Source organism: Populus alba, chromosome 12 (genome assembly GCF_005239225.2).
Source record: "Populus alba chromosome 12, ASM523922v2, whole genome shotgun sequence".
Taxonomy (NCBI): domain Eukaryota; kingdom Viridiplantae; phylum Streptophyta; class Magnoliopsida; order Malpighiales; family Salicaceae; genus Populus; species Populus alba.
In genome coordinates this window covers 9,984,789-10,008,967 of record NC_133295.1, presented here as the reverse complement: position 1 = coordinate 10,008,967, position 24,179 = coordinate 9,984,789, and the positions used below count along the sequence as shown (strand labels likewise).

The 24,179-nt window shown below is 29.8% G+C and overlaps 2 protein-coding genes across 4 annotated transcripts; both read right to left on the bottom strand.

The window, feature by feature from the left end:
• Positions 1-7,816: 7,816 nt before the first annotated feature.
• On the bottom strand, positions 7,817-9,149 carry LOC118044553 (RING-H2 finger protein ATL48). Of its 2 annotated transcripts, none has more exons than XM_073412888.1 (3): positions 9,063-9,149; positions 8,900-9,022; positions 7,817-8,093 (listed from the first exon to the last, which is right to left on the bottom strand). In XM_073412888.1, exons 2-3 carry the CDS (start codon positions 8,982-8,984, stop codon positions 7,918-7,920), a joined length of 261 nt encoding a protein of 86 aa, XP_073268989.1. In that variant the 5' UTR covers positions 8,985-9,022; positions 9,063-9,149; the 3' UTR covers positions 7,817-7,917. The 2 variants fall into 2 exon arrangements, with proteins under 2 accessions (XP_073268989.1, XP_073268990.1); XM_073412889.1 differs by having other exon boundaries at positions 8,900-9,028; positions 9,063-9,077.
• Positions 9,150-13,983: 4,834 nt separating this feature from the next.
• LOC118044555 (protease Do-like 9) lies at positions 13,984-18,651 on the bottom strand. Of its 2 annotated transcripts, XM_035052901.2 has the most exons (10): positions 17,997-18,651; positions 17,196-17,395; positions 16,929-17,109; positions 16,600-16,791; positions 16,235-16,467; positions 14,905-15,006; positions 14,741-14,791; positions 14,503-14,607; positions 14,227-14,343; positions 13,984-14,037 (listed from the first exon to the last, which is right to left on the bottom strand). In XM_035052901.2, the coding sequence occupies exons 1-9, from the start codon at positions 18,511-18,513 to the stop codon at positions 14,245-14,247; spliced, it is 1,680 nt and encodes a 559-aa protein (XP_034908792.1). In that variant the 5' UTR covers positions 18,514-18,651; the 3' UTR covers positions 13,984-14,037; positions 14,227-14,244. The 2 variants fall into 2 exon arrangements, with proteins under 2 accessions (XP_034908792.1, XP_034908793.1); XM_035052902.2 differs by having other exon boundaries at positions 13,984-14,343.
• Between the last annotated feature and the right edge of the window lie 5,528 nt (positions 18,652-24,179).

Sequence of the window (24,179 nt, the reverse complement as noted above, 5' to 3'; positions counted from 1 at the left end):
GTTTAATAAAACACTAATGATAATAATAATTGATATCATTAGCGGTTTTAAACAACCGCTATTATTATTAGTAGTTGTTAATAAAACCATATTTTTTAATAGTAGTTAATTCAAAACTATGTTATTTTCTAAACACTTTTCTTTTTTTTTGTTATATTCCAAAAAAATTTATGAAATTATGTTATTTTGATAAAAGAACCTAATTTCTCTTAGGCAGAATTTTTCACCCAAGGGATTTTTAATTTGTCTGTTATGACTGTTAGATGAGGGAAGAAGGGGGTGGTTACTAGGAGTGGTTGTCGAGGAGGGTGAGCTGTTGGCCCATCTTGATTATGATAATTTGCAAAAGACACTAATAGGGTTACTAGTTTCACATGGAGACTTTGTGATTGTGCACAGGCCCGCTGGTAACTGTTTGAAGCTCATTTGGGATATGGAGACTCTTCTTTAGATCTCCTATTGTCTACTTCATCGAAGTTTTGATGCATGTAGTGGAAGGCTAATAGAAAGACCAGTGTGCCGCAATCAGAAAAGTGTAATGATTGATCGGTCCACCGCCACTCACAGTCTGATTGTCCACAGTAGTCTGTGTGACTTCTGGATCTACAGAAATCATTACCCTTCAATGATGGTTTTTGGTATGATCGCCTGCTAATCATCGGGAAATTCCCATCAATCTTGGCAAGCCTGAAGGTTTTCCAACCATTTTTGAGTCTGAAAATCTCAGATATGTGGAGCAAAACCAAACACAGCCATATATATGAGCACATGTGATCATACAAAGCAATTTCTTCTGATGACTAAGGAAAAGAAAAATGAAAATGCAGACCAAACCTCATGGTAGGTCACATGAGCTCTCAGGACGCATGGCCTTTATAATGACGTTCTTGAAGTTTTATTTATGTATTTTAATCATGCCCACTCGACAAGGTGATAATGACTTGCCATATTTGTAGTGGTTTGACAATTTTATGTGATGTGATGATTGTTGCTGTCCAAGAAATTTTGGTTAATTCTTACCACTTTCTAGGTTCTTGAATCCCGAAATTAGGAGTGAATTTATACATTTTTAAAACATTAAAACATATTCCAAGAAGGAATTATTTTATATACCAGTATGTTTTAAACCAACTCTACGATTTGATGTAGGGTTAATGACCAAATTGTATAATATTTTATTACTAATGCGAACTCGAATTCCATGGCATAGTTTAATCATGGATCTGAAATAATGGATCCCTCTTCATCGGTTCATCCTCTTTGATTGTGTTTATCATAGCTGAAATTTGGTTTGTGCTTGGCCTCTCATTTGGAGACGGGTTTATGCACTTCAATGCTACCTGCAACAGGTTCACCATCCTCTCTTCACCAGCACCTTCTGAGTTGGCTTAAACCACTGAATGCACCCAACTTGCCAAATCAAAGCCATTGTTTTGGACTAGTTTCCCTGTCAAAAGCTCAAGAAGAACCACACCAAAGCCATAAACATCCAACTTGAAGGTGCAATATGCGACGTTTGTACCCAGAGCATCGGTTTTGAAGCTATCAGACTGAGAAAGGAATGATTGGTCTTGGCCTTGAACAACAATAAGACCATACTCACTAATGCAGGGCTCCATTTTATTGTTGAATAAAATGTTGGTGGATTTCAGGTTCCCGAGAGCAATCCCACCTTCTTGAAGCTGCTCGTGCATGTATGCTAAGGACTCTGAAATACTAGCTGCAACATTGAGTCTGCTTCCCCAGTCAAATACCTGACCATTCTGGGATCCTGAATCATCAACAACAGTTCAAAGTTGTTATATTTTCCTGTATTTAAGCTTATATTATTGTTTTATACTTATGAAATTGCTTGGGCGTGAGAGAAGGAAGCCAAAAATGAAAAAACAAATCAAGAATATTCAAATCTGTGGCATGGTCTGGTGTTTTGAGTGAAAGTTTAACTTGAATTCATTTATCAAACAGCCCAGGAAACCCCAATCAGACTGAAATTTACAATTTATCTCGGTTAAATGTTTTTCCTGTGGGGTTTTTCAGCAACTCGTCCTCGTATTTCCTCTGGTAACAAACTCTGTTATTTTTTTTCAGTATTCTTGTTCTTTGAAGGTTTTAACTTGTAACAAATTTTATTATTTATTTCTCCTATAAGCATTAGTTGGTATCAAGCTCATTCCTGATAATTTTGGTTGAAGGACATAGGATTTCTAATAGTTTTGGTTAAAGGACATAGAGGATGTTTGTGAAAGATTACTAATTTTTGGTTGTTAGTTACTGTGTAATGTTGAATAATCATAGTTGAAAGCAATTATGGAATAAGATGTTCTTATATAGAAGAGGATGAGAATGTTTATTCTCATGAAAAAAAAGTCTAGGAACTAGTTTGTTGTTTCAAACTTTATGAATTGTTGTTATTGAAAATATTGGTGATGGATCCATGATGGGATTATCCGTATAAAAATATTGTATTAAAGAGCCACGACATGGCAGCTTATACAAAAATGTTATGTTAGGGATTCATAATAAAATGATTCGTACAAAAATATTAGGGATCTACAAAATATGTTTACGAAGGATGGTTGTTGAGTGAAGTTTGAACTTCAGAAAAAATTCATTTTAAGCAAAGAAGACCCATGCATTAATGTTTATATAAAAAAGAAAATTTTCTATTTTCTATTTTATTTTTATTTATTTTTCTATTTACTATTATTAGGTTTTTCTTGCTTTTTTTAATGCTTTTTTTTTTCTATTCAATATTAATAGAGTTTTTAAAATTTCTTATACAGAGGACAAATGGAGATTTTGGTGAATAAAAATTTGAATATTTTAATTATTTATGTTTTTAGTGACAAACTTTTTTTATCTTTTTTCTTGTCTGCCGTCAAGTACTAACGTTGAAGATGTGGACTTTTCAACAGCCTTATTATTATATTACAGAAGTTTTAATTGAAGTCCTTTGCCATTACAAGAACCCAAAATGTTACTTATGCCGCTGTGCATTTGCCATAAAAAAAAAACAAAAAAAAAAATAAAAGCATTAGATTATGCAATCTGATGCAGGCCTTCCAATATATATATATATATATATATATATATATATATATATATATTAACAATATCTAAATGGTGTGGGGAACAGTGGTTCCCCCACACCTAAATCACTGTGGATTACAACAGTAATCCACAGTGCTTTTCCTTTTCTTTTCTTTTCTTTTTTTTTTTTTTTTGCATTTTGTCATTTTTTTTTTCAACTTTCCCTCTCTTTTTTTTTTCTTTTTTTTTCTCTTTTTTTTTTCGAAATTGCTTTCCTTTTTTTTTTCTTCCAACTTTCCTTTTTTTTTTCCATTTAATTTTTTTTTAAAATGTTTTCTTTATTGATTTTACTTTTTAAATATTGAACTGGTTAAAAATTCTGCTTTGTAATTTTTTTCCTTTAAAATATTGTGGATTGTTACGGTGTTTTTTCAATTAGTTTTTCTATTTTATTTTTCTATTTTTTCAAAATTATATTTGTTGAATTTTTTTATATTGAGCTGATTAATAATTTAGTTTTGTAATTTTTTTTCTTTAAAACATTGTTGATTGCTACAGTGTTTCTCTGCATGGTTTTCTTTGTTTTTGTTTTTGTTTTCTCCAAAATTATCTTTTTTTATTTTTTTTTTTAATATTGAGCTGGTTAAAATGGTGTGGGGAATCACTGTTCCCCCACACCTAAATCACTGTGGATTACAACAGTAATCCACAGTGCTTTTTTTTTTTTTTTTTTTTGCATTTTGCATTTTGCATTTTGTCATTTTTTTTTTTCAACTTTCCCTCTCTTTTTTTTTTCGTTTTTTTTTCTCTTTTTTTTTCGAAATTGCTTTCCTTTTTTTTTTCTTCCAACTTTCCTTTTTTTTTTTTTCCATTTAATTTTTTTTTAAAATGTTTTCTTTATTGATTTTACTTTTTAAATATTGAACTGGTTAAAAATTTTGCTTTGTAATTTTTTTCTTTTAAAATATAGTGGATTGTTACGGTGTTTTTTCAATTAGTTTTTCTATTTTATTTTTCTATTTTTTCAAAATTATATTTGTTAAATTTTTTTATATTGAGCTGATTAATAATTTAGTTTTGTAATTTTTTTTCTTTAAAACATTGTTGATTGCTACAGTGTTTCTCTGCATGGTTTTCTTTCTTTTTGTTTTTGTTTTCTCCAAAATTATTTTTTTTTATTTTTTTTTTAATATTGAGCTGGTTAAAATGGTGTGGGGGAATCACTGTTCCCCCACACCTAAATCACTGTGGATTACAACAGTAATCCACAGTGCTTTTTTATTTTTTTTTTTGCATTTTGCATTTTGTCATTTTTTTTTCCAACTTTCCCTCTCTTTTTTTTTTCGTTTTTTTTTCTCTTTTTTTTTTCGAAATTGCTTTCCTTTTTTTTTTTCTTCCAATTTTCCTTTTTTTTTCCATTTAATTTTTTTTTTAAAATGTTTTCTTTATTGATTTTACTTTTTAAATATTGAACTGGTTAAAAATTCTGCTTTGTAATTTTTTTCCTTTAAAATATAGTGGATTGTTACGGTGTTTTTTCAATTAGTTTTTCTATTTTATTTTTCTATTTTTTCAAAATTATATTTGTTAAATTTTTTTATATTGAGCTGATTAATAATTTAGTTTTGTAATTTTTTTTCTTTAAAACATTGTTGATTGCTACAGTGTTTCTCTGCATGGTTTTCTTTGTTTTTGTTTTTGTTTTCTCCAAAATTATCTTTTTTTTTATTTTTTTTTAAATATTGAGCTGGTTAAAAAATTACAGTTACAATATGTGAGGAAAGCACTATAACTTTCCTTGCAAATTACTGTGGATTGCTATAGTGTTTTTTCTTATGAGGTTTTTTTCTGTTTTGTTATGTTTTTTTTTTTCTAAAATTGTCTTTGTCAATTTTATTCTTTAAATATTAAGCTGTTTAATAATTGCAATTACAAATAAATACAAGTTTTTCCTCACAAAACACTATGGATTGATACAATTTTTCCTTACATGGTTTTTTTTTCCAGTTTCTTTTGTGTTTTTTCTTTTTTGTAATATTTTTTTTAAATTATCTTCGTCGATTTTATTTTTTTTAATATCGAGTTGGTTAGAATTTAACTTTGTAATAAAGCTTAATCATGTGGGGAAAACACTGTAGATTTCCTCACAAAACATTGTTGAAAATTACTATTAAAAGTCATTATAAATAATGTTAAATCATGTGGGGAAGCACTGTAGCTTTCATTACAAAATATCATGAATTGCTACAGTGTTTCCAACATGATTTTTTTTCCTTTTTTTGTGTTTTCTTTTAATATTTTTTTTTCTAAAATTATCTTTGTTGATTTAATATTTTTTTAATATTGAGCCGATTAAGAATTTAGCTTTATAATTTTTTTTCTTTAAAACACTGTGAATTATTGCAGTGTTTTTCCATATGATTTTTTTATTATTTTTTCCAAAATTATCTTTGTTTATTTTTAAAAAATATTAAGTTGGTTAAGAATTATAATTACAATAAAGTTAAATCATATAGGAAAAGCGTTATAGTTTTTCTTACAAAACAATAAGGATTGCTACAGTATTTATCTAAATGGTTTTTTATTTTATTTTATTGGGGAAAGCACTGTAGTTTTCCTCATAAAACATTATCAATTGCTACAATGTTTTTTCTTATAGGTTTTTTTCCTTCCAAAATTATCTTTGTTGGTTTTTTTTAATATTAAGTTGGTAGAAAATTTAGCTTTGTAATTTTATTTTCTTTTTATTAACAGAAAAGCTAAATCATGTGGCGAAAGCAATGTATCTTTCCTCCCAAAACATTATGGATTGCTACAAATCATTTTGTTCAGTCTCTAAGTTTTGATCACCAACACAACTTTTTTTCCCGTCATGAAATATTAGCTTCATCATATTTTTAGTTTCTATTACTTATCTAGCGTTGGTTCACAATTATAACACTATTAAATATATTTATTTTATAAGCCCGCGGCAGCGCGGGGCATGCATCTCGTATATATATAAAAGAAGAAGGAACCGAACCGGTTACCTGAGGCGAATTCTTCCAAATCCTTGGCTGAGAGTCTCTGTTTCAACCGTGTATCTCAACATCCGTTCCACAATTTGGTTAATTTTTTATGTTTTTTTCTTTTTCTAGTTAATGTTATATGCAGGAAATGCCTCTCCTAAAATAAACTTGAACTCAAAGTATCAAATGAAAAGAGTTGCGAAAAAATACAATAAAATGTGAATTTTGTGATGCAACTATTTCGAAAGATTATGTAACAAGCTTTCGAAATATAATAAGGGTTTTAAAGTAAAATGAGCAATCAAAATCTTTCTACTCCTATATGATTTTGATAAAACTATTACAGTTCAAATAAAATAATTAGGTTTCCCCATTTAGCTTTAGAGTAATATATCATTGTGTCACGCTACGCTGCAGATCGGTTTATATTTTATTTTAACATAAAAAATATTACGTAATTTATTTTCATTTGTTTTTTATAAGGTCATCTCAGTTTTATAACCATGGTCGCAAATTTGATAAGTTAATTTGGTTAAATCAGGCAATTTTTTTCCACGAGATTATCTGTCTCATAACCTGAGTTATGAGTTTGACGGATTAACTTGGGTTATTTTTTAAGTTATTTTATTAATTGATTTCTTTTTTTAATGATATCCTTCAATATTTGATTGATTGAGAATTGAATTTTGAATTTTTTTTAATGTTTTTTTATTAGATTATCTCGGTCTTATGATCTGAGTTGCAAATTTAAGAGATTATCTCGGGTCACCTTTTTAATTTATTTATTTTATTGGAAACTAGACTTCATAATTTATTTTAATTTGTTTTTTTATGAGGTTATCATAGTCTCATAACTCGAGACACGGATTTGATATGTTAACCCGGGTTAATCTAAATCAATTTAATATATTTTTATCTTATTAAAAAGAAGATGTCTACTTGAAATTTCTTTGGGTCAAATTATATTTTTATAGATCGTCAGATTATTTTTGAACTCATAAAATTAATTAGATTGCATCAAGATAATCCTCACACAATTTGAATTTTTTTCTACTAAAAAAATATTAGTAATATCTTAACTTTTTTTTACATTTAAGAAAATTTTCACCTGGCCCACACCGTTGCATGATGTTTTCTTCAGAACAGTATTTTGATATTGTATTTATGAGTGATTTTTAAAAATATAATTTACTTAAAAATACATTAAAATATTTTTTTTATTTTTTATATCACGTTCTAGAATCATTAAAAAAAACACTATAAAAATACATTAATTTAATATTTTTCTTAAAAAAACATAACAATAAAAGTTGCAACGCTCCCAATCAGAATAGTCTTTGAAGGAATGGCACCAAGTGCAACGGATGCCAATAAAATGATTGCAGCTGACGATATAGGCATCTCGGGTTTGGTATCATATAACTGAACAAGATAAATTCATTCAGAGACACAATCATGTGTGCCAGTACAACACTACGAGTTCTTCAAAATAGCCATACATTGGTAATTGTTGAAGAAAACAATTGAGCAACGAAAAAACCATTTCCAGACAAACAGTGAAGCAGGACGACATTCTCCATCAATTAGAGTATAACAGGTTGTAAACACACATTGATTATATTTGTAATGTTAAAAAGATTGTTTGTTCAAAGTAAATAAATATCATCCCTTCTTTCAGTTCTGAGACAAATTCTCACTCCATCCATGCTCTACTGATATCAGTTTTACATAATAATAGTAAAAGGAACTGGATCATATGGGAGGACTGCCACCAGCGATGAGAATATATAAATTGTGATTGATTTTATTAAATAAAATCAGAGCATAGAAAAAGAACAGCTTGTGTCACTAACGAGGAACGATACATGCTATAGAAGGTCTAACTTGGTTTTTTCCATGGGTTATCCCCATAGTAGAAAGCAGTGCCAACCATAAGGGCCACAGTAGCCCCTTGGACAACCACTCGAGCTCTCATTAACACCTGCCCCAACTGAGAATTGCCTCGTCTGAAACTCATTAATCCAGCCGTGAGAACTCCTGCCGTCATAAGTGCTCCTGCAATAGTTATAAACAGTCAACAAGGTGATGCTAAATACAGGACTGTCTAAAGATGAATCCCATTTCTTATCATGAGCTAATAATAGCACTACTAATTTGGAATTTCTGACTGCCAATATGCAAGTCAAAAGCTCAAATGTTTGAAGACAAGAAGCCAGCAGTAATATAACGTATAAACGACCGATTTAAACACAAAGTGAGATGCCCAGACCCTTAACAAATTAGGTATCTTCTGAAACATGGGATCTGCTCGAGATAACCGATCAGAAAAATGAAAGATTGTAGTTGTTCAAGGTAATCTAAAATGTATCCACCACCAATGTCCCTCTATTGAGAGTGGGAGGAGAGAATTCTTAAAGGGCATGGTTGTTTTGTGCTAGGATTTGGAATGGAAATGGATCCTCGTTCCATTTCTTTTGCAGTAAAGCTTGATTCGCTAAAAAATGGATTGCCATCACGAAAGAAACGAGCTACAACACCTTTCTTTTGTTAGAATGAGATACCACTCTACTTTATATGAGATAAATTGTTCTATTTATCTGGTGGTATTAAAACAGCTTTAGACGTAAAGTTTAATTTCAGAAGAAAAAAAAATTAAATTATATTCCGAATTAGAATTAGAATTAGAATTCCAATCCCATTTCCAAAACCAACCAAACAGCTATTTCTTTTCTTCAAACCTTAAGACCATGATCAATATAATCATATTCCTAACAAATTCTATGATTCCCAAAAATATTGTCTACGCATAAAATATGTATACATAAATAAAAGGCAATGGGGACGATCAAATTAGTATTTACCGACGGGAACGAGGGGGTTCCGAACGCGCTTCTTCTCCTCGAATAGCTGTTCAAAGTTGGGTTCCGCCGTACCCATCTTCTCCATTAATTTACTCTCTCTCTCTCTCTCTATATATATATATATATATATATAGACACACACACACACACACACACACACACACACACTACTCCACTTTGTTTTACGGCAGGAGAAAGAACAAGTGGATCACGCAGAAGCGCAAATCTGAAATTTAGATGCTGGACGACATTAATAAATTCAACATTGGCAGTCGGTGACTTGGGTCTTGGAATTGTAATCGGGCTTCATCCACGGCTCACAGGACATGGGCCTACTTACGACCCATATATGCACATAAATTCATAAATATTCATAAATATTAAATTTGGCTCAACTTGTTAATCCATGACTAGATTGATGTAGGATCTAATTCAGAATGGGTTTCTCAATAAATATAGGAGAGTTGACGTGGTAGTTATTAATATCTGTATAATAGTTATTATTGACACAAGTACATATAAGTTAAAATAGTTTATATTGTTTAAAATATTTAACAAAATCTAATTTTATATTTAGCTTTTATCTTTGTTATGAAGATCCATTTATGATTTAATAATTTATTTTTGAAAATAAAATCCACTACATATATATAATTACTCATAATAGATTCAGTTTTATTATTGACTATTTCCCTGCAATAAAAAATTTCTGGAAAAGACATTGCCTTTAAGTAGATTCAAGATTTATTTTCTACGAAGTGTGTTAAAAAAGCAAAACCAAATATTTTGGTCATTTTTGTCCCTTTATTATTTCTAAGCTTAACTTCATTGTTTTCTAAATATTTATGATTACTTGAGTTAGCTTCAATTTTTTTAAAAGTGAATAATTTTCTCATACTTCATTCTATAAAAATATACCCTTAAATAAAGTAACATTACTTGATTCCATAAAAGTATTAAGATGAATATCATCAATACTTTATTTGTGTATAAGAGATCGATATGCACTATTATTTTATACATTTACGCAATCCACAATCTTAGATCCTATCTTTAAATTTTTAAGATCAAGTATTGCTACCTTTGCAAGACACCCCTCACACATTAAGGTATTTGTTGAAAGGTCTTCTATCTTTATAGAATTCATATGATGTCTTTTTTAACTTTTTATGAGGTATTTTGTTAAGTATATAACTAGCAATTAGAAGTGTCTCCCCTTACAAGTTATAAAGTGCTATCGAACTTATCAACTTGATATTCATTATTTATTTTAATGTTCAGTTCTTACGTTCCACAATATCATTTTATTTTGGTGAATAAGGAGTAGTAATTTGACAAAAAATACCATTTTAGGAACATAATTCATCAAATGGTGATTCGTATTCTCAACCCCTATCACTTCTTATGACCTTTATCTTTTTGTTAATTTGATTATCAATTTCATTCTTATAATGTTTAAGCAATTCAACAGCTTCATCTTTACTCTTAATCAAATAGGTGTAACAATACCTTATGCAATCATTTATAAAAGTAATATAATATTTTTTTTTCCCACCTTTATATTACATAAACTTTAAATCACCAATATCTGAATGAATTAAATATAAAGGTTCACTATTTTTTCAATTGTTTAAAAAATAAGTTTTTGTAAATCTTGATTCTACACAAATCTCACATTTATAATTTTATTTAAAAAAAAAAAAACATACTTTGTAATAATCCATGGTTTATTAACATTTGTATATAATTATAATTCACATAACCTAACCTGCCACACCACACATCATAAAACTTAAGAAAATAAGGAGAAGAGACAATCTTCTTCTTCTTCTTCTTCTTCTTATTATTATTATTATTATTATTATTACTACTACTACTACAATGGTCATTACATTCATTTTAAAGATGTTATCACAAAGATACTCTTTTTTTTATATAAACATATTATTCTTATATAGTATAAATCTATCACTCTTAAACACCATCTTAAAACTATTTTTACTCAACAATGAGTTAAACACTTAAGTTTTTTCTAATGTCATCAAAATACAATACATTATTAAGGGTGAGAGGCTTTCTAGATGTCATGTTTAATTTGACCTTTCTAACACCTAGTATGTTAGAGGTTGATGAGTTCACCATATATAAGTTTTCTATATCCACTTTTTGTAAGTGGAAAACATCATTTTAGACAAAACTTACTAGATCATACTTATTCATCAAGCTAACTTTATGTATATGTAAACAATAACATATACGTGAATAATATTGTATACATGAACAAATCTAACCAGATAACTTTAATGTTATTTTTAAATTTATAAACTTGTCGACTATGAGCCTTTTTCATAATGACAACTTCAATCTTGAACTTTTAGTTAAAAGCTCATTTACACTTTTAATTGAACTATACACATCATATTGTGTATTGTTTAATCTATTCAAAATATAAATTTTTGTAACACATGAAATCACTATGATCCCATATATCCAAAGCTACCATAATAATGAAATTAAATTTATTATTTGACAACTTTAATATTTTACTTACAAGAAATTAACCAAGTTCAAGGTGGGCATATAAATCAATATTTTATGTCATCACCATTTAAAGTTCAATCCATTAAACTTTCTAGGGTTTTCAATATACACCACAAAAAGTGATGGTGAAATCCTCATACTGAAGTAATACTTACCAAATCATTATTGGTTAAGAAAACCAATTCTCGAGTTAAAAATATGATATAAATTATAAAAATAGTAGCCAATAAAAAAATGTTTATTTTTTATCTTGTATAATTTAAATACTTTTGTTTATCAAGTTGCTTTATTTCAAGTTTTATATTATTTTACTTGTTTGTTGTGGAGCTTATATATATATATATATAAACAAGTAAAATAATATAAAACTTGAAATAAAGCAACTTGATAAACAAAAGTATTTAAATTATACAAGATAAAAAAATAAACATTTTTGTTTATTCTAGTTCAAACTAAACATACATTACGTCAAAACATTACGTTTAAGCAAGAAACATGATCATACCAAAAAGTTTGCAAGTGACATGTATAAACTAAACAAAGATATAAACATTGTTTATAAAAGCTTAGTTCATAAAATATATATCATGCAAAAACTTAAAGAGATTCAAATAAATTGCATGAATTATAATTTTAGAAGATAAATTATAACTTTAAAATAAAGATATATAACAACTTTCTAAAATTAAATTAAAAAAAAAAAACATAAAGCTTTAAGCAAACTAAAAGGTTATAAATTAAAACATATAGTATTTAAATAAATCTATATTTGAGAATATAATAGATTAAAAATAAATAAATTATAACTTAAATTTTAAAGATGCTAAAATCTCTTTAACAATTAATCTATATAATTAATATTTTTTCCCCACATGATAAACTAAGTCTAATATATAGAATAAAGCCTTAAGATTATAAAGTCAAAGTTTATATATATATATATATATATATATATATATATATAGACTAATACACAAATATGTGTAATTCAAAAATAATTAGCATGAATTAAAGGTATGTTAAATAAAAAATGTCCAACAAAAACCCAGAGTTTATACATGTTTAAATTTATAAACTCAAGACAAACATATTTAAATCAACTATACTTAAATTAATACAGAAAGGGTACTTACTTGTTAAATCACTTTAAAGTAATGAATCTTAATTTTATTGTTATTAATGATGAACCATTTGTTTTAAAAGCTTTATTGCTCCTCACTTGTGTAATTAGGATATATACAATATTCCTCCCAAGATTTTCAACAATACCATTTTGGTTTAGATACATATTTAAACCAAGATTTTTTAATCAAAAAATATAAAACTTAAATATCTCTCAATAATATAAACCTAAACTATAGATTTAGGAGGAAAATAAAAACATAAAAATGAATGAAAACACTAAAAATAAGGTGAGAGATGGTATGGAAAAAATCTAAAAAATTTAAGTTTTAAACTCTTCCTTCACCTTTTTCTTACTGAAAAAACCAAAGGTACTTATTAATTTCTCATTAACCAATACCTTTTTTTTTATTATTTAAAACAAATTTCCAACAACAATCACTTAACCAAGTCAAATTGTTTTCTTAATATATTTATTGTTCTTCTTATGTTTTATCCAAATTGTATTTAAAATTATTTCCTCATTTAAATCATTTAATTTCCTCCTCTCTTACAATGATGCTTTTATTAATTCTAATTTCTTAGTAGTTTTTACAAGTTTAAAATTTTGAAATTAATCATCAAATCTATATATACCCAAGATAACTTGTCAAGATTTAGATTTATTTGACTTTAAAAAAAAAAAAAAAAAGAATTCACTTAATTGTATGTTTAAAATACTTGATATAATGTCATAAAAATGAAGGTTTTAAATAATCTTGTTAAAAATGATTTTCGACTTCACCACTAGATGGAGCTACAGTAAATTTTATACGGTACTCATACCATATCATCAACGTATCCTAAAAATCAAAAGTATTGAAACTGTTTTTCCAAACACTACTTTGTAGGATATCCAGTACGGTGTCTATTTTCTTACAAAACACAAAAAGTATAGTATATAGTTTTTCTTCTCTTTTCAAGTACAGGTCTATCAGATCACTTAGTTATTTGATCTTCATAACTTAATAATTTTGCTCAGGCGAAAAAAAGGGAATTGGCAGTATCCAACACGACAGAATGTGCTCCCCATCTCTTGGGTGGATACCGGCCATGCATTCTTGCATTTCTTTCCTGTTAAGATTGGAGGAGGAGGAGGAGGAGCACAAATATAGAAAAAGAGCAAAACTCAAATACTGAGTTATCATCCTGCACCTTATTGTGGAATTTTTATCTGGCACCTCGAACAGGAGAGCATCCAGTGGCTGCTTCTCACAATCACTTGATGGGTTAGTGACGCACTAACCAGAAAAATGAACATATTTCCCACGTGTATAGAGAGAGAGAGAGAGAGAGATCGGCTGTCCAAGAGATATCAGCATTAAAACTACTCATGTAAATAGATGACGCCTGTAAATTTTAAAGGCATACCCCTAACCCAATAAAACGAAGTCCTGGCGCCTGTAAATTTCCATTATTGTGTATCCAATTTCAACCTTGCAATGCAAGCACGAAAGCAATCAGGTAAAGGAAAGAACATTGCCATCAATAATACACGCGGCAAGCTTCCCTCATTGAAAAAATCTACTCCACCCTAGATTTTATAAATTAACAACCCACACCCCCATCTTTAATGAAGGTAATACAGGGGGTAGCAGGGCTCTGACAAGAGTATTGCAACGTACCTAGACAAATACTCAAATTCATGGCTTAAGATCATCAGAAATTGCAGAAGGTATGCCATGAGTGGTAAGAATATCTACAGTAGCTTCCTTGGCAGTCTTTGTCCGGAGAACAACTATCTGCACCAAAGTACAGGTATAGATATAGAAATCAGTACCAGACAGAACTAGTATAAATTGCCGAGATGCAAATGTTGGAACACACAGACCCAAAGACCCTCTGTGTGTGTGTGTGTGTGTGTGTGTGTGTGAGAGAGAGAGAGAGAGAGAGAGAGAGACCTGGTCATATTCCAGATCAAATTTCAGAAACTCATCATCAAAATTCTCAACCATGTTGGCCAAGCTCTTCAAATTCTTCACTGGCTTACCATTGAAAGCAACAACCTGCATAGATACAGAATAAATGACATCCAAAAAGAGATGCAGTTCACCTAAGGAAAAGGGCAAATAATAAACAGGTTATACCAACTCAACAACAGAAATAAAAAGCACTAGTTACAAGACTGTGATTCTTCACCTGGGTGTTAACAATGTCCTCATACCCAATATTAATGTCAGCTACAAGCACCTGCCAGAAATTTTCCAGGAGAAGAAAAGTATAGTGCAAGATCAGTAGAGTAGAATAGTGGCCATAGGAGCTGACATGTGTGCGTGCATGTGAACGTGTGTGTGAGAGAGAACCTGAGAAACCACAACTATCTGCTCATCCGGGGATTGTGGCATTGAATGCAAAAGTTTGTCCAGAAGCTTGACAGGAGCTTCAAATTCATATTCCTTGCCATACTGCACAATTATGCAAAAGAGCAGAGGCAATGTAAAATCAGTTGACCATGAAAGTACTATAATGCTAAGTATTGCATTCAACAGAGAGAGAGAGAGAAATCCATGAGAAAGTTGGCATGAAACTGAAGCTGCAATTGGCAAGGTGTGAAAAATTGGAATAAATAAATGAGGCTAATATACAATTAATTATTTGTCTTCGGTACCCATTAAATTAAGTTGAGAATATAGCAAAATCATAGAGATGGAGAACAATATTGGAATAGATAAACATGTAAATGCAAGCTACAAAAATAAAGGCTCCGCGGGTGAAATAAAATACTTTTGTTGAAAAACTAAACAGGAATCCTCATATTGCAACCCTTAGAACAAGAAAAAAGAACTATGGCTAGCAAAACATAGAAGTATTACTACAACAGAAACTAATTTTAATTACAATCCATATTTCTAATCCTAGTTTACAATGCGAAGTTACAAAAGGACAGTGATAACAGAAAACAAGCTCAGGAAAGTTTGATGGAACTCACTAGTGACCTAATTAGATGAATATCCATTTCAACCCAAGATAAGTTCTGGATTTGGACATTCAGTTACACATTAGCACATTTTCATTAGGTGAACAGGTTCAGTATGTAGGAAATCGGCTTCAATAACAGGGTAATGCCCAGAGTAGTAGTACAATTAGAATTTAGTCCTTGTATTTCTACAATCAACACACTTCCTCTAATGTTTTATGATGTGGTGAAAGTTCAATATCCTATCATCCCCAGATTCAAAAGCCAAGAAAAATCATGGTGTTGATTTATTAAACATAAGTTGATGTACCTACAGGCAAGACAGATAAATGACTCCATGATGATGCACCAATTACAAATTAGATTATGCAGTACTACATAAAACATAACCTCCTTAAGGCATTTGCACCAACAAATACATGCAAACTTGCACAAACATACAAGAAGAAAGTTTAATGGGCCTTGTCTCTAACACATAAAGCATACAAGTTGAAAAATATCACGCAGTAACACCATATTCAAGAAATGTAATAACTATCACACAGCCATAGCTTCATGCACAAAAAGAATTAATCACTCACTTCATAGAGTGTCAATTAAAATAGATGTATTTAAGACCCATCAAGTTTTACTAACTAACTAATACTAAGAGAAGGCAATGGCAGTATCATGAGAAAATATATACAAAAAAGGAAAGCAAAAAGTGAAATACGCACCTCAGAACGGAGATAAGGAACAGAAACTGTCGTGAATACAAATCCTGCAATGATATAATAGGATGGAGGTTTTCCCTTGACATGCGGAGGAATTAGCCTTCTGTGAGTTGAGAGTTTGATGTCAAATTCTAGAGTCTTAGAATTCCGAAGAACTTTGATCATAGCATTATCCCCAGTATACTTTTGGGAGATGAGATAGCTGAAACCAATGCGCTCACCATGCCGAAAGGGAACTGATATGTCAAGAACAAAAGGAGGCAAAAATTTCATGCCACAAAGAATGCCATGTGAATTAACTTTGGAAAATCAGAGTTCCTAACAAAGCTCCAGGTGCTTGTTTTAAGCAAAAAACATTATACACGAACCTGTTCCATCATTAGCAATATCTACCCCATCAAAGCTGAGAATGATGTCAGATGGCTGCAAGACTTCAGATTCTGGAGCAGTGGGGTCAATTCTTCTTATACGAACACCCTTCTGATCAGATTTCATACCCATTGCCACACGCATATCTGGATTTTCCATTTTCTGCCATTCAATCCCAAGAAACGGAAATCCTAGCATGTAAGGGATGATCATTAGACTTTAACCAAGGTCAATGAGCAATGTGATACTACAATAGACACATTGCAATTTAATTACACAGTATACACCTGTATACAAAAGCCAGTACCAAACATGTACAAATACTTACCTGTGTATGCTCCATTCTTCTCATAATCTTGGATGAAGTGCTTGATGACCGGAGTTGGTATAACATACCCTATATTCTCAGCATCTTCATGTTTAAGGGACTGAAACGCAATGCCCACACATTCACCTTTATCATTAAAGGCAGGACCACCAGAATTTCCTGAGTTTATAGCAGCATCTATCTGCAAATGAAACCATGAGAAAGGCATGTGAGGGAAATAGTTCGATAATTACAGATAGCAAAAAGCAAGGGCTTCAACAATATTACTTGCAAACCCAGAAGCTCTGTGGATCCATGGGCATAGGATAGGATCTCTATCCGAGATACGACACCACTTGTCACAGAAATTGTGTCCCCTCCAATTGGGTAACCAACGACAGTTACAGCATCTTGAAGTGAAGGCAATTCTCCAAACTCTACAGGTGACACACCTTCCCAGAACTCATCATCACTGACTGTTAGCAAGGCTGCAAATCACAAAAAGAAATTTTGCTTTCAACAAAATATCTCATCCTTTGCATCCATTGAGGTATATAGAGTTAATAAAGCTCACTCCTTTATAAGAGAACCACACATTTAAATCACATTCTGATTCATCTTAGGTGCAAGATCTACTTCTACAATTTTCTTTTCCAGTACAAGTATCTGTCATCTAGTTTTAATTCATCACACCCATTCCCTTGCCACAGGAAAGCTTTACCACACGTGGGACCATCTCTTATCCTAACATATAACTATCCATATCCCCAATGGACTCCATGAAACTTGTATGAATTTTTCTTGCAAGTCACATTTACTATTTCAAATCTAAATCAAAATTGACTAATTAATCCATTCCAAAAAAAAAAAAAAAGGGAACATACAAGTTATCCTACCCAATAAAAGCTGGTATTTTGCGTTCTATGCCAAGAAAGTAGGGTGCAGAAAATACCAAAAGCATCAAACAACAACATAAAGCTTAAAGTCGACAATAGTAAAAAGTGATTAAGCACGTATCTATCTCAACAATATGCCCTATAATTGATTGAGCTTAAAATCGAATACAACACGAAAAGCTTGAATCTTTACCAACATCACATTCAGTTCCAATAGCAAGAACAGTAGCCAAATACTTAGTATCAGAGCCACGCTTCTTAAGCTTAACCTGTGTATAATGCTCCACAGAATGCGCATTAGTCAAAACCCTCCTTCCACCAATAACAAAACCACTACTACTGGAACTATACTGCCTCTTCCTCTGCCACGGAAGCGATAAATTCGGCTCCGTGTGCACACAAAACACTTTCACCACCGCATCCATCGCCGGAACCACCCTGGTCACGCCCTCCACAGGCGGCGCAACCCCAATTTCTCCATTAATTAATGGCGGGGGTTTCTCGGGCTTCTCTGGTGAGTGCTTGGGTCGTTTCTTAGGACGGCCGCGGCGGTTTTCGTGTTTTTTGGCGCTGGTTGGGGTGGTAGAATTCACGATTTCGACATTGTTAACGGAGAAAACCTCATCGTTTATGGTGGAAGTTGTGGGGTCTAGGGTTGTCTGGGTTTTAGATTTGCGGCCTCGTTTCTTCCGTTTTCCGTCACTGGCCATTGAGGAGGGAAGGAGGTTTAGTGTTTTAGGGTTTGTTTTTTAAAGTTAGATTTTGAAGTACATGATTATGTAATCTATATTGTAAGGGTTTATGTTAAAAGCAATTAGGCCCACTGGGGAGGAAAAGAGAAGAAGGTACAGCAAAGAGGATTTATGAGATGGGTATTTTAAGATGTATAGTAGAGACTGTATTTTAAAGTACTTTTAATTTAAAAATATATTAAATTAATATTTTTTTTAATTTTTAAAATTTAATTTTGATATTAGTATTTTAAAATAATTTTAAAATATTAAAATAAAATAAATAAATAAAATTAAAATTTTAAACAAATAATGTTTTGGCTGCATTGGTAAACTCTTTTTATAGCTTTAGAGGCACCTATTTTTTTGCATAAAATAATTATTTAATTAGTTAAATATTTTTTTATATTAAAATTTATACATTATTTTTTAAAAAAACTGTAATTTTTTAAAGGAGCTAAAATAAGATGTTTTATTTATAGAGACTTTTTTTTTTATTTATTTTATTTGCAAAAATTAATCTCACAATAATTTTAACTAAATAAATATTTTTTTAAATCTACCTTTTAAAATGGTAACTTTAAGTATTTTTCTAAAATATTTATTTTAACCACAATTCCAAAAACTATCACAATATCAACCATGCATTTATTGGATTCACATAATGCACTTCTTTTTTAAATTCTTTTAGCATTTTTGTACTATAATCATTGAACTATTCTTTTTTTCAAATCTGTCCTTTCTTGTTGTGTTAGCTTGGAATTAGATTTTATGGAATATTTTTGATTTTTTTCTAAGAAATCATTGTAATGTAAAAAAAAAATATCTTTATATTGAATTGATACTTTGTTTTGTAAAGAGAAAACTCAATTTTTTTTGCTTGCATAAAAAAGAGACCAAATTTGACAAGGTGGCAACAATGGAGGGTTTTTTTTATTGTTGTTTAAAGTCGCTCTTTTTTAAAGAATGTTTACACTTTTAGTTTCGGTCCTTATAGTTTTTGAAAATTTAGTTTTGGTTCAAAATTTTATTTTATTTGTTTTTCAATCCCTAACTTTATATTAGAGAGGAAGTCGTTGGAAAAATACAAAGAAAAAATGAAACTTTTGGTTGGCCAATTTCCAACAACTAAAAAGATGACTTTGCTATCAATGAATTTGATGTTTTAAAGGAAGTTTGATAAAGGTGGATTTTCCTCCCATAAAGCAAAAAAAAATATTGATGTCATTAAAGTATTTTTTTATTTAAAGTATTTTGTATTTAAGAGAGATTAGATGTTTTGTGATTGCAAATTGGTTTTTCAAGCCTTATAAGGTGTTTGAAAATGGGTTATTTGGGTCTTAGAACTTAATCCTGGTTTTCTCGTCACCGAAGGTGACTAAAAAATATTGTAGAAGACAACAAGTCATATGCCACAACAAACAACCTATCATCTATTATAAGAAAAAAAGAAAAAAAAAAAAAAAAAGGAATGGACAGTGCTTAGCCTACTCCATCAAAAACTTTTTAAAAAAATCAGCACAGACATGTGCCCTGGGTTTCTAGGCCCAAGTGCGCCTAGGTTAAAAAAAAATATTTAAATCATATTTTTTTTAATTATTTTGTATTTTTAAAATATTCCAAAGATATTATTGTAATTTATTTTTAAACCTTTTCTTTTATATATGATATAAATAAACTGTATTTGCATAATGTATTTATAAAATAAAAATCATTTATCTTTAATAAGAAAAAATAACCTCTAACATAAAAAGACAAAACACATATAAGATTCCGTTTGTTTGCAGGAAAGTTGTTTCCTTTTAGAAAGTGAATTCTGGAGAAAGTGAATTCCGAGAAAGTATTTTCCGATATTTGGTAGTATTATGGAAAATGAACTGGAAAACATTTTCCAGTGTTTGGTTATGTTATGAAAAATAAACTGGAAAATAATTTATTAATGAATTAATTTTTTTTTCAAGTTTATCTAATATATATATCAAATATTTAATCACTTACAATAAAAAAAATAAAATCTAAAAAGTATAATGATGAATTTTTTTTATTATATCCTATATTCATACATAGCTTATTTTATAAAAAATAATTATATATGTCATATCATACTGTAGAGAAATAAGCTTGTGAAATATTTTTTACGTAAAATCTATTAATATATTTTTTTTCAATTTTTTACGCAAAGAAGTTGATTCCCAACATAAACAATGTCTTAAAGGAAATAATTATATAATGAATTATGTATCCCATAACAAACAATACAATAATTTATTAATGAATTCTATATAAAAATATTGAACGACTCTAGTTTTCTACCGAAATCATTTTATTTTTTTTTAACTATGTATAATCATCATCATCAACGCACTTAGCATTTCACTGTCTAATATTTCTATCCATATCAATTCTTGAACAATTACTGTGCAGCATCATTAGCCATTTCCTAATGCATTCTAATTAATTAATACCCAGCTTAACCACTATCAATTCGGTTCCATCATCATGCATTCAGTAATGCCTTCCAATTATTCATGCCCGGCTTATAACCACCATTGACTATTTCTATTTTCTACCCAAACCAATCTACTGTGTAGCATCATCAACATCAATGGGTATTCATCTTTACAGTCATGGTTTCTACCGAAATCAATTCCCCCTTTCATCATCAACGCATAAATCATTGTGCATCCTCATCAATGCACACACATCACGCCCACAAAGCACAGGAAATGCACAAAACACAGGAAACACATATCAACAACAGAGAAGGAAAATCACATCGGGTGGAGAAACAGAGCATGGGTTTCTTGTGTTTTTTTCACAGAAACCAAACAAATTGTTTTGTTTGGTTTTTATGAAAAAAACACAGCAAACCCGATTTGGTTTATGGGAAAAATGGGTTTGGGTTTGCTGTGTATAGGTTTCCAGTGTCTGGTTTATGGGAAAAATGCAAGGGTTTTGGTTTTCTATGTATGGGTTGCTTAGCGAAGAGATTGGGAAGGAAACGGGGCCGAAGGACGTTTTCGGCTTAAGAAAAGAATGGTGATTCTTTGCCGTGACAGTGGTGATTCTTTGCTGTGATAGCAACAATGGCGAAAGGAAATAATTTTGCCATGTTTGTGTATAGGTTTGTGTTCGGTTTCTGGGTTGAATTTTTGGGTTTGTTGTGGTTGATTTTTTCCAGGGGTTTGGGTTTGTTATGGTTGAATGGGTTGTCTTCCCATGGGTTTCGATTTACAAAGCATTAGAGCTTCTGGTTGCAGTGAACTTAACAGAGCATGAGAGCTTTTGGAAGATGAGAGATGCTTGCAATTGATCTGTGTAAATTATTTGTTGGGGGAGAAAGACAGTCTTTAGGAGATAGGAGACACTTTTTGTTAATAAAGAAAAGGAAAGTGTTTTTCTTAAAATGAAGAAAGGAAAACACTTTCCTGCCGTATAGCTTCATTTTTTTCATTGACTGGAATTGAGTTTTCTTTGACTGATTTTCCTTATGCTTGCCAAACATGGAAAAATGGGAAAAATGGTTTCTAGGAAAATGAATTCCTGGAAACAAACAAGGCCTAAAAGGAAATTAAGGTTAAATATTTTTATACTTATCTATCTTTTGCTTTTATTATAAAGATTAGCTTTTTTATTTTAGTATTTAATTTACATTAACAATTATTTCTTAGTTTATCGGTTCATATAGTTTTTTTTTAATTATTATTATGCATAAACAAATCTTTGTATTTCTCAATTAAAAAATATAATATAATATAATAAAATGCATTCGCAATATTAGCACACTATTCTACCATGTTTAAAATTAAGTTGAAATCCTACTTGCAGCATAGTGCAAGTTATCAAGCTAATTTTACACTAAGTTTAATAGTTTTTTTTTTTTTTTTTGTATCACTCTTGAGTATGCTAATTTTTAGCTTTTTATCAATTTAGTACATGAACTCTATTTTCTTATCAAATAGGTATATAAATCTTTTTGACCATGCCTTATGAATGCCAAAAATGACCAATCACCTTCTTTACTGATGGATGAAATAGAGGTGCATCCAAGGTGGCAACGTGTGTAATTGGATTTTTTTTCTCCCTCTCATTTTCTCCCTCTTCCCCTCAGAAAACATGCTAACCCATGCAAAATTAAAGGTTTTCCTCTATTTGCTTCTTATTTCAATCGAGCCCTCATTCTTTTTATTGTTCTTTATTTGTTTTTAATTATTTTTTTAATTTCATCATTTATGATACAAATCAAGTTAGGTTTGAATTTGATTTTAAAATATCTATTAACCAGTTTTGTGAGATCAGTTATCTCTCTAAAACCATACATTGAAACGAGCTAAAATTTTATAAGGGAATACCAGACACGTGTAACTATAATTTGATAATTTTCAGGTTAAATGGATTTTAAAAACATATAATTTCATAGGGTTAATGTTACTAGACAAATCTTATCAAATCTACCAAACTACACATTTGATCTTAAACATATTTGGAGCTACAGTTAGAATATCTCTACGATTCAAGTTATGCTGGAAATTAGAAATCTTAAGCTTGCCAACTATATACGGTAGGTCGAATAATTCATCCACATGAGAGAGAAAAAAAGTATTTAAAGTTAGGATTGAAAAATGACCAAGAATGTGCGAAATTTAGAGATTCGGGCTTTATAAAAGAATTTGGCATGAAGAAGTTGTTTTTATTATCCTATTTTGTTTATTTAATTGATGGTGAATAATTATTTTTAATTTGGATTTGTTCTGACTCACTAGATATTTTTTAGGGGTTTATTTTATTTTTGGATTTTATGTTAGTTGATTGTTAGTGTAGACTCATTAGATTTCAACTCAAAAAGGGTCCATTAGGGTTAGTTAGAACACATTATATTATGTTTTTTAAATGCAAATTTCAACAACAAGTTGCAAATTAAACATGAGTTTTTTTTTTTTAATTTGTTTGTGGCAAAACAACTTTTTTTTTTTTTTTTTGCATGGTTAAAGATTATACACTGACTTATTGAATATTAACTAGCTTTGTAGTGTCATTCTCATACTTAAGGCTTTTAGATATAAGGTTATCTCTAGGTTCAAATTTTTTTTCAATACCTTTGATTCTTAGAAACAGTTACCTCTTGATCAATGTTATATCAAACCTAATTTTCAATTTTATAGGTTGTTATCTACTTTGTTAGAAGTTCCTTGGCCATGTGATCAAAAGATTTTGCATCACTTTAGTATTTTGTCATATTTCATATTTATATCAAATTTATGAATAAGTATAAAATCCTAACCACCAAAATATAATAAAGAACCTAAATATACATAATTCTTCAATGTGTTTTTTTGCATTAAAAAACTCTTAGATATAAATAAAAAAATTTATATATGCATCTAATTAATATAACCCAATAACCATTTGTGTAAAGCAATGAAAACAATTCATCAACAATAATAATAAAAAAAATTGAGAAATCTAAGCGAAAAATAACGATCAAGATATCTAACATCACAATATGGGCAATTGACCTGATTATATTTAATGAATTCCTCTATCAAAATAAATTTTTAATAGAAAAACACATAAAATTTATTGAACAATAATTAAAAAAAAAAAAACAATGAAAGGCTTCACAAATGAAAAATCTTATAAAAAAA

Coding starts and splice junctions, on each gene's coding strand:
- LOC118044553 (XM_073412888.1), bottom strand. CDS start 8,984: ATGGAGAAGATGGGTACGGCGGAACCCAACTTTGAACAGCTATTCGAG. Junction 8,094..8,899: donor GAACCCCCTCGTTCCCGTCG/GTAAATACTAAT, acceptor TAACTATTGCAG/GAGCACTTATGACGGCAGGA.
- LOC118044555 (XM_035052902.2), bottom strand. CDS start 18,513: ATGGCCAGTGACGGAAAACGGAAGAAACGAGGCCGCAAATCTAAAACC. Junction 17,396..17,996: donor TGGAACTGAATGTGATGTTG/GTAAAGATTCAA, acceptor TGTGATTTGCAG/CCTTGCTAACAGTCAGTGAT. Junction 14,344..14,502: donor TTGATCTGGAATATGACCAG/GTCTCTCTCTCT, acceptor ACTTTGGTGCAG/ATAGTTGTTCTCCGGACAAA.